This window comes from Stegastes partitus, unplaced genomic scaffold (assembly GCF_000690725.1).
Source record: "Stegastes partitus isolate 25-593 unplaced genomic scaffold, Stegastes_partitus-1.0.2 Scaffold310, whole genome shotgun sequence".
NCBI classification, from domain to species: domain Eukaryota; kingdom Metazoa; phylum Chordata; class Actinopteri; family Pomacentridae; genus Stegastes; species Stegastes partitus.
In genome coordinates, this window is record NW_007578041.1 from 555,491 (window position 1) to 567,006 (window position 11,516).

The 11,516-nt window shown below is 41.4% G+C and overlaps 1 protein-coding gene across 1 annotated transcript in view; it reads right to left on the reverse strand.

Moving 5' to 3' along the window:
• syt16 (synaptotagmin XVI) overlaps nt 1-11,160 on the reverse strand; it is a 43,345-nt gene extending 32,185 nt beyond the window's left edge. The window contains exon 1 of the mRNA XM_008283418.1: nt 11,080-11,160. Coding sequence (XP_008281640.1) covers nt 11,080-11,092 — 13 coding nt within the window. The 5' untranslated portion in view covers nt 11,093-11,160. The remainder of the gene's footprint in view (nt 1-11,079) is intronic.
• Nucleotides 11,161-11,516: the final 356 nt, after the last annotated feature.

Below are 11,516 nucleotides of genomic sequence, written 5' to 3' on the forward strand. Positions count from 1 at the left end.
AACCAGTTAATAGCTGCTAACAAAACCAGTTAATAGCTGCTAATAAACCAATTAATAGCTGTTAACACTAGTTAACAGCTGCTCTCAGGTTAACCTGCAGTAAGTGGAAATAAACATTTCTGTTATTCATGTTATTGAAATCTTCAGGCTGCAAGCGAGACAGAAAATACATTAAAACAGTCAAATACTGTAACAGCAAATATCTGTGAAATAACAATGTTGTTTGGCTGATTTAAATACAGTGAAGCAGTAAAATTTTATGGTCAGACATTGTGAAAGAACAAATTACTGATTGTAAACATCCAGGTTTTGATGTTGATGTTATCTACAGTTTCCTTTTTTCTGATAAATGTGTCTTTTTCTTGATATTATATGTCATAGGTGTCAACCAATTATTGACGCAGATATTGAGCATTTTTAGATTATCGTTATTTTTATTGGCTGATTATAGGAAAATAAAAAAATCCACTTGGATTCTAATTCAGCAGCTCTCTCTCTGTGGTCAACAACATCCTGCCGACAGCGCCATCTGATTGGCTGTTACATGTCCTGAGCAACGGCCAATCACAACCATTGTTTACACAGAGAGACAGAAAGAGAGCATTGCAGTGCCACTGCAGCAGATCTGGTGCATTAGCAGAGCTGTGTTTTAATGTGAGGTTCAATAAACTCTGCAATATTACACAAGCTTTCATTCACAGAAAGACCCCAATAATGCTGCTAGGCTACGGGTAGTGCAAAGAGGTTAGCTGTGCCTCCTAGCCTGCAGCTAACACTATCTGAGGCACCGCAACATCTTTCTAAAGTCAGATTAACTTTAACACTTTATTCTAACTGACCGACACGTCTCTTCAGCAGAGAAACAGCCTGCAAAAAAACTGAACAGGAAGCACAAACTTCTCCAAAAATCAGGACGTTAGCGGCTTTCATGGCTCGCAGCTAAATGAGGGGGCAGATACAGATTAACGTGGAACAGAGTCTGGAAAACAATATTTAATAGTGTTTTAAAACATGAACCGTAGTTGACAATAACAGTGAGCAACAAAACCGCAAGAGACGGATAATGTCAACGGTTATTGATCTCGATCAATTGATCAGTAAACAGGAGAGTCGTCTATATCGATTCCAGATATTGGCTTTTATTTGATTATCAATGACTGATATTGACAATGGCCTAATTAAACCCATAAGAGTCCCTAATGTGTCATTTCACAAAACAGGGAAAATCTGTGATAAAGTGAGGAAATGAAGGAAGGAAGGAAGGAAGGAAGGAAGGAGATGAGGCAGGAAGAGAGAAGGAGGGAAATGTGGACCAGATGAGAAACAAAGCAAGGATGAAAGTTGGGGGGAAAAAACAAAAACAACTAGGAAACAGATGAGTGAAAAGCCAGCGGAGGTGAAGATGGAGGATGCGGCGCTGTCTCCCGTTTCCACGGTAACGCGAGCAGAATTCAATGGAAGCATCACGTCCTGCCGAGAGCTGAGAGCAGCGTAGGAGGCTCGGTACTATTATTTATGTTTGATTCACCTGCTTTTGTGTCTGCCATTCATGGACTCCCAACTCCCACGTTTTTACAGGTTTACCTGATTAATCCCAAACATCCAGCAGCACAAACCACTCAGGCGTTTAAAAGGAAGCTGACAGAAGGACTGGTGACGAGGTTGCTGCCAAACAACCGATTTAGTTCAGTGTCTTGTGAAAAAAGTGGAATATTTAGCAGCTAAAGAGTCGAATGTTTGTTTATTTGTACGGGCTGGTGGAGACCAAAGCAGAGCTAAAACTTAAAACATCATTAAAGATGCTAATGCTGCAGCTATTTGCTAACATGTTGGCTGTTATGCCGCTGCCCCCACTTGGCCAAAAAAAACTACTTTTAACACGCTAGCCAGCTAAATATTAACTACATGCTAAACTTCTGCACATTAACCCTCTAAATATACATATTATATGTACTAATATGTATATATACATAAAGTCCTGCACTTCTACCGAAACGGAACAACCATGAAGAAGGAGAGAGAACTCAGAAATGTCTTCTGTTCTCTGTGACACAAATATAATGCAATAAAAATCAAATACAAAGAAATTAGGGTTGAATGTCTCTAATTATTTAGTTTAGAAAAATGAAAAAAGATGGAATCTGCATGTCCAGCAGTTTTCCAAGTGTCCACAGCTGTTTACAACACTGTAAATTAATGGAGGCTCCACATGTTATAGATGTTTAACTATCGCCATGTCTGTAGTCTGTCTCTAAGTGTAGCCCTGTGATGGACTGGTGACCTGTCCAGGTGAACCTGCCTTCACCCTGAGTCAGCTGGGATGGACTCCAGCCCCCCATGACCCTGGTGAGGATTAAGGTGTAGAGATGATGGATGGATGAATCTTGCAGAACAATTTAAACTTTTTTTTTCTCAACTCAGTTTTTCTTTGTTGACATATTTCAAGTCACTCTGCAGCATGAAGTTGTAAATAGGCAGGTTTAACTATTGAAGACCTGAAACACTGAGCTGAGAAAATGCAGATCAGAGCTCAAGATGTATTTTTGTTGAATGTACGAGAACCGAAAACTAAAACAAGAACAGCTTTCTCTACCAGCCAAACTGCATCTGCTGCTATAAATCCTACCTTGGGACTGATATCTGAACATAAACCTAAACTAACTTCCAAAAGTCTGATCTCCCGCTGAGGCGGACGCAGCGCGACAGTAAACGTTTGGCCGGTGTGTTCGGGTGCGGTCGTAAAGGGGAGTTTCCCCGTCAGCTGCTCCGAGCGTCAGACACTGAGCTCAGTGTTGGAGCCTCAGAAACCTCCTACTGTCTGCATCCAGATGGTCAGGAAGAAACCGGGCTCCGAGTCCGTCCTCACACCTGCTACGAACACGAGCCGGGACCTCCAGACGTAATAGTTCCACCTCGTAAGAATGTGAAACAATCAGGAGGTAAAAACCGCTCAAACACAAAACGCTGCAGAAGCAAAAACCTCATGAATTATTGCATAAGCGAGGAAGTCAACGAGAGGCCAGCGCAGACGGAGAGACGGAACCGACGGCGGTGAAGAAGCGCGGCTGTGAAAAGCGTGTTTGTGCGTTTGAATCCTGATCCCCTGATTACTATGCAGCTGCTGACTTTTCCAGCCTTTTCTTTGAAGTGAGGAGCGACGAGAGCTGCTTTGAAGTGACATTAAAAAAACACAGAAGAGGACGAGTCGCACAGCGGCGGTGGTGGCGTCATTACGGCTAATTAACCAGAGATCCTGGAGAGGAAAAACTCGCTGCTTTGTTGTTTCTTCTTTTGTGTAAAAAAAACTCGTCGTCTCCGGGTTCGTTTTCGGGTCACTAATGTGGTGATTAGTTCGAGGGCTGTACGTGTGCTGACCTTTTGTCTGGAGATTATAACGCACAGCTGAACGAAGCGGCGTGACAAAGACAGAAACACACTGAGGATGATATCACGCAGCTTATGTTCTCCTTGGTTCTGTTTAACACATCAGAGAACAGCAAAATAAATAGGATGTTGATGTTTAAATGTGAATCAATACATTTTCATTTAACCTGCCAGTGGGTTTGAAAGGCACCTTATCTGTTTAAAAATCACCAAAATTAGAACATTTATCAGACCCTGAAACTGTAAAAGCAGAAATAATCGTCAGGTTTTTAACTTTCCGTCAGTCCTTGAACTACTCATCTGTGACTGGCAGCTCTGTGAGAAAAAAAAACCCAATCTAAGCTTAAAACTGTAATATTCCATCGTCATCACTTTGTTTTCCATCTTATTCAGAAACGTACCAAAAAAAAATCTGTTTCTGAATGAAGCAAAAAAAAAAAAAAAATCTGTGTTTTCAGGTTGAACTGCAGTCAGTGTTTCCTCAGAGAGACTGAGAGGAAAATAAAACCTATAAATAAATGCAGCATGGATCAGAACCAGAGAACAGAGGAGCCAGTTGGTGGAGATACATCCAGCATGATGGAACATCTTTCTACATCTGATGAGTAGAGCAGAGAGGAAAAGTCTGGAGAGGTGTTAGTAACACCATGGGACTTGCATGGGACATGGGAATTGCCTGAAATAGCACAATAGTGTCCAAAATGACTTGAAAATTGTCATTTTTTAACAAATTTTTTGGTCATTTTGAATATTTTGGGGGGTAATTTTAGACAAGTTTATGGTAATTTTGGACAGTTTGAGTTATTTTGGAAGATTTTTGAGTGAGTTTCGAAAAGTTTCAAGTCAATTTGGTCAATTTTATGCGACTCTGAAGAAGCTTCAAGTTGCTTTGGACAAGTTTTTTTGAGTCACTTTCAACCATTTTGGCGACACTTTGGACGAGTATTTGCAATTGTTGTCATTTTTGAGGTCATTCTTGGCAAGTTTTGAGTCATTTTGGACAGGTTTTTACTATTTTTGACAAATTCTGAATCACAATTTAAACTCTTTTTGTCTTTGCTGAACTCTGGTATTTCAAACTACTGCAGATATTTAAGTCACTCTGCAACATCCAGCTGTTAGAAGATACCTGGCAAGCTTAGCTAGCTGGCTTTTTTTTAAGTTTGACACTCATTTTGGCCAAATGTTGATGCACTTTCAAGAGTTTCCGAGTCACTTTAAACCATTTACAGGGCACTGAAGACAAGTTTTTGTAATTTTATGACAATGTTTAGGTAACTTTGGGCGAGTTTTGAGTCGTTTTAGGACAATCCTGGCATTTTAGACAAGTTTCAGATCACTTTAAACAAGTTTTTAATCGTACGGTTTACTTTTTTTTTCATCAGAACTCTGTTGTTTTGAACTTTGTCAGTCTGTGGCATCACGCTGTAAAAATCTGTCTGTCTGGTGAAGCTTGTTTCACAGTGCAGCCAGTACAGATATTGTTTAATCACCACATCTCCGCCTGTAATCATGAACACTATCGTTACTGAAAGCAGAAACTGAGCTGTGGTGGATCAAACCGCTCTGAGATTCGTCCCAGTAACAAACCACCAGAGCCACGAGGCGTTCACTGACCCACAAACATCATGTTTTCAGCCTCAAACACACACACACACCTGAAAATCATAGTTTCCCTGGAAACAGTCCAGCGGCTCTATTAAGGTATAATGAATGTGCTGTTTCCCACCCACATGTAAGAAGGTCTCATGTTACCATGGCGCCGTCCGTCTGAGCGTCCTGATTGGCCGAGGAGACGAGAGCATCTCAAGGTTGAGATGAAGAGATGATGAATAGGAAGAATACAAGAGCTCGGGAGTGGATTCAGCTGGAGAGACGCTTCAAACCAGCTGCGAGTCCAGATCAAAGTCAGACCGAAGCTTCATGAGGCCTCGAACACAAACACGTTCACCTGAGCAGGTGAAACACACCCGCAGAGGTGACGGAGCTGCCTCCGTAGTTCTTCAAATATACAAACATGTTGAGGTAGCCCTTCACTGACTCCAAGTTTTTGTCATTTAGGGCAATTTTAGAGTTATTTTGAACAAGCGTTTTGCTATTTTCAACAAATTCTGCATCATTCGTACAAATTTTAATGATTTTTTCTTATGAGCATAGTTTTTCCACAACCCAGAGCCTAAAAATCCGCCTGTAGACGTGAACAAGTGGTGCAGCTGGAACTGATTCTGCCAACGGCGCCAGGCTACCAGGTTAGCTGTACGTCTTAGCCCGCAGCTAACGCTAGCTGAGGCACCGTAACATCTTGCTAAAGTTAGACTAACTTTAACAATCTGCTCTAAGTGACAGACTCGTCTCACACAGAGACACAACCTGCAAAAACTGAAAAAAAAGAAGTACCAACATCTCCACCAATCAGGACACTAGCTGCTGTCACAGTGGCTAATGCTACGCTAACAGCTAATAGCTAAGTTAGGAGGCAACTACAGATTATTAATATTGTCAAATGGACCTTAGTGGACAATAAAAGTGAAAGAATAGAAAAAGATTAACAAAATAGGATGAACTGTAACTGAACTTGACTGAAAACTCTGAACTAGCGAGTTTGAACGGCGCTAAAAAAATTCGCCAAAAATAAGTCATTCGCATTATTCAACTTCTGTGAAGACAAAAAATTCTGCACTTCTCACTAAAAATGAAAAACAATTAATAGCTCAGCTGTGACCAACAGACACGAGACGAATATTTTGTGATGATTTGGCTGAAGTGCACAGAGCAGCTCCCACATTAAACACATTTTGTCATCTCGATCCGACCGTTTGATGCATATTTGATGAACTGCAGATGCATCTGTTGGTATTTGCTCCTCAGGTGGCACCTGAATGCATCGAAGCAAAATCAGTAAATAAACTCTGTGACTGCAGCTTCTGAAGTGTGAATATTTTCTGGTTTCTGTCCTCAGTTGAGACAATAAAATAAATATCTGAGTTGTGGACAAAACAAGACGCTAACCCTAACAGTTTTTTTTTTTTACCATGTATTTGACCTTTTGAGGCCAAACCAAACTGTTGCTATAAACCAGAAGTATTTACAGTAAACACACTCATTAAAACACACTTTGTATTATATTTTACTGAGCATCCTGCTATTTTATTGACTATGGAGGTCATATTTGAGAAAAAAGCTTGTTATTCAGCTTTAAAAATGCAACATCAGGGCGCCCGTATAGCTCACCTGGTTGAGTGGGCGACCCATGAACAGGGGCTACAGTCCCCGACGCAGCGGTTGTGAGTTCGAATCCCGCTCACGACCCTTTGCTGCAGGTCTCTCCCTCACTCTTCTCCCCCCTTTCCTGTCTCTCTCCACTGCTCTAAATAAAGGCAAAAGCCCAAAAAATTTTATTTTTTTAAAAAAATGCAACATCAGCCCATATTCTAGTCAAATTCGGAAGCAGTTTGATCACCATGTGCAGAATCCTTATTTAATCCTCAGATATCAATATTTTATTTCACTTGAACGCCGAGTATTTCGTTTAGAATCACCTACGAACCGTCTGCAGTTGGACGTGATGAAATGCAGCATTTAAACCTTCACCATCATTCATCTGTTAAATAAAACGGCCGGAGAGATTCTGTCGCTTTACAATCGTGGCATCGCGGCGCCACCTGCTGGTGAAGAGCTGCGTAACAACAACAACAACAAGACGACAAACAGGTGCAGCTGCTAAACGTGTGCAGAGACTCACAGGTGGAGGTTTGAAGCAAACAAAAAAAACCCCACAAAACCGATGAAGAACACTGGATTCATTCTTTAGAGTCCAACGTCCTTGAGGTGGGTCTCAGGTGGACTTCTGTCTGACATCCGGGTTTAGGAGCACATGTTCCCAAAAAATGAATATTTGTATTAGTATTATCTTGAGTGTTTGTATCTGTCTCTGTTTTGTGCTACAGGAACAAAAACAACGAATAAAAGCTTTAAATAACGCGTCTGATCTCATCTTTCCTCCGTTGTTACCGTCTTTTTTTTTTGCTCTTGTCTCTATTCGGGCGTTTTGCACGACGCGCAAAAACAAAAACACTAATGAATCACATCGGTGTAACTCATCTCAGAGCTCTGGATGGAGTCAACCAAATGACTAAAAAAAACAACAACGCAAAGTGACCGCAAACAGACACAAAAGCATCGCAAAGAGACACGATGAGCAAAGTTAACACAAAGCCGCCACAGAGGTGCAAAATGACGACAAAGAAACACAAAATGACCAAAAGGAGAGACGACAAAACAACAAATAGACACGAAACAACCACAAAGAGATGCAGAATGTTTGCAAAATGACCACAAACGTGTGTCGTTCGGTTTCAGGGTCTTATTGATTATTAATTATTGCTCTCTCACAGTAAAATGAAGAACTTAACTTTGACCAACGTTTCTCTGATTCAACCCTCAGAAGATAAAACTCTTCCTGAGCTCCGGTTGAAAGCGGTAAACTCTGGTGGACCTACTGTCTCGCTCAGCTTCAGTGCTCGCTGCTTCCATTCTTCCCTCCTCTTCCTCCCGTTAACCTTCCTCGCCTCCGTCTGTCCTGAACTCTCTCCTTCGTCCCTCCGTCTCATAACCTCGGCTTTGTCTCCAGGGCGAGGCGTCACTCAGCGCCGCTTTCCTGCCTCCCGCTGGGCGAGGCGGATTTCCTGACCAGGACTCAACAACACGGAGGAAGGCGGGGACAGTGAACGCACCGCGGAGCAAGAAAACCAGGATTGAAAAGTTCTGCTTTAAAGTTGTAGCTCGGAAAATAAGAGCGGGGGCGATAAGTTCGCAGGTTAAAGGCTCGAGAAGTACCTGAATGCTAAAACAACATTTTAAAAAACTCAGATATCGGGGTTATTAGCAAGATTATAGTGTCAGAATCCATTTTAAATAAAGAACGACGTTATTAAATGATTGTTATTAATTATTTTATTAGTGTGTCAGTACAGTTTTATGCTTGTTGGACATTTTATTCATGTTTTTGTGATGTTACTGCCTGTCACTGTACCTTTGGATCAGTTTTCAGTTGTTTTTTGTGTTAAAAAATGATCAAGGAAAGATTCAAAACAACCACGAAGACACATAAAACAACCACAAAACTACACAGAATGGCCAGAGAGAGGAAACAATGACCACAAAGTAATGCAAACTGACCACAAAGAGACACAAATAAGACACCAAATGACCACAAAAAGCCTAAATAACCACAGAGACACAAAAATCGCACAAAATCATACGAAAATGACCGCAGAGAGATAAAATGACACAAGAAAGACACAAAACAAGTACAAAGAGATTTAAAGTGACCACAAAGCAACACAAATTGATCACAAATCGACACAAAACGCATAAGAGACATAAAATGACCAGAGGCTTAAACACAAAATGACTAAAAAATGATACAAAATAACCCAGAAGAGACACAAACTGACCACAAGGACAAACAAAATGACCAAAAATAGATGCAAAACAACCACAAAGAGACACAAAATGAACATAGAGACACACAAAATGAGCAGAGAGAGACACAAATTTACCATAAAATTATTCAAAAATGACCACAGAGAGACAAAATGGCCCGAGAAAGACACAAACTGACCACAAAATAAGGCAAACTGACCACAAAGACGTTCAAAATGACCAGAGACACACAAATGACCACTAAAAGCCAAAACAACCACAAAGAGACATAAAATAACCACAAAGCAAGACAAAATCATCAAAAACTGACGGAAAACCACCACAAATAGGCACAAAATAACACACAACAGTTACAACCCACCAGAAAGACACACAAAATGTCCAAAAACAGATGCAAAACAATCACAAATAGACACAAAATGACTAAGAAGAGATGCATAACAACCCTGAAGACACAAAAAAATGACCAAAAAAACAAAAACAGACAAAATCACCACAAAGTTATCACAAAACAACGCAAGAAACCCTAAAATGATACGGGACAGCCAGGAAGACACTCAAATGACCCAAAACAAATGCAAACCCATCACAAAGACACACAAAATTACCAAAAATAGATCCAAAACCACCACAAACAGACACAAAACGAGCAAAAATAGATGCAAAACTACCACAAAGACACACAAAATGTCCAAAAACAGACGCAAAACAATCACAAAGAGACACAAAATGACCACAAAGAAGCACAAAGTGACCACAAACAGACACAAAACGAGCAAAAATAGATGCAAAACTACCACAAAGACACACAAAGTGTCCAAAAACAGACGCAAAACAATCACAAAGAGACACAAAATGACCACAAAGAAGCACAAAGTGAGCAAAACTAGATGCAAAACAGATGCAAAATAGATGCAAAACACCACAAAGAGACGCAAAATGAGCACAAACAGATGCAAAACCACCAGCAAGACACACAAAATGACCTCAAACACACACAAAATTACCAAAATTAGATGCAAAACCACCACAATGAGACACAAAATGACCAACAGCAGACGCAGAAACACCACAAAGACACACAAAATGTTTCAACACTAGAACTGAGGAATGATGGGCGGCACTATGAGCTTGGTTTCGATAACTTGTCGGTTAAAAGAAATTGTTGGCTGTTCATTTATGACCGTGTCAATCAGTAACGTGAAGCTAAAACGAGTAAATATGGGACCTAAAGCCTCCAGGTGAACACCAACACCGACTCTGAGCCGAAGCTGTGACCAAGGTGTCTGCTGGAGGAGCTCATCCTGAAGCTGTCCCAGCCTCCTGTGGACAGTGTGGATCTGCTGAGCTTCCTGATGCTGCGTTAAACCGCTCTCACAATCACCTGGACGTCCTGCTGATCGCTGCAGGTTAAGAAGTTCAACCAACAAGACTCATCAAACACGGGATGACATTTGTCTTGGTGGGTTCGTCTGCTGTTTGCTCACGTCTTAGGATTTAGAAAGACCTGCTGACAGAATAAACGCTTAAAAAACACTGAATTCAACCGCCTTAAGAAAATAAAACACCTTTAAAGGGCCCCAAAAACTTCAGTTGCAGCACATGAAAATTTATTTCACGCAGATTTATTCTTTTTTTTTTCCTTTAAAAAAAAATCTATTTAGCAAACATTTTCTTGCATTCAAAATCTGACTTAGTAGCAAAATAAACACTCTCGCTGTGTAGTATTCTGTGTGTCATATTTAGCATTTAATCTGGTCGTTTTGCATCATTTTTAGGGACGTAAATATGTCTGTTTAAAAAAGCTGCTTTCACTGCATCACTGAGGTTATAAAAAGCGACCCGGTTGTCAGCCGGCCTGAGGCATAATGAGAGAACACACACTGATATGTATTTTGCCAAATGACTGTCAGTGTTCAGGAGAGCAGGACTGAGCAGGAAACAGGAAAAAGAGGCGTCCATGAAGTGGCCATGATGAGGCAACTATCAACTCTGCAGCGACAGCCACAGATTCCTGCAGCGAAACTGAAGAAATAACACGAATATTGTTGACGTGGTGGCTGCTGAAGGCTCTAAATCGGTCATAGTGTGGCTCCTGAGCAGAAGCCACAGAGCTGGATGATGTGAGGGCGAACTGGCCTACACATCCTGACGCTCCCAAGCAGCCAAAATAAACCAGCACAGCCCGCAAACAGCCTTCATCCCCGGTTAAAACAGCGGCGTCACACGGCAGCAGGCGGTCCTACTTACTGTCCGAGGCCATGGCTGCGGCTGCTTCCCTTCACACCGACCGAGGAACCGAGTGTGTGAGCGGTGGACAGGAGGTAGCAGCATCCCCGCCGCTCCTCATCCTGCGGACCGCGGATCTGCAGCCACACAGTGGTGAACCGTGGCGCCTTCACGGACCGCAGGACAGCAGCACGGCCGACGGTTCTGTACGAGAGCCGGTCCCCACCTCGTTTCCCCAACTGCGGTCATTTAAACCTTCAAATTATACCAGATTGCCGTTTAAATCAAGATTTTGTGCTCCAAAATGTCGATGTCATTTTCAAAAATTTATCAAAATGCGTAAAAAATTCCAAACAAATTCCATTCACCAAAAAAAGCTCACGGTCTTTGAACTATACACCAAGTTCAGACGGGAACTTGCTAAAACTACTTATTTTTGTCTAAATTTAGCTCGTTAA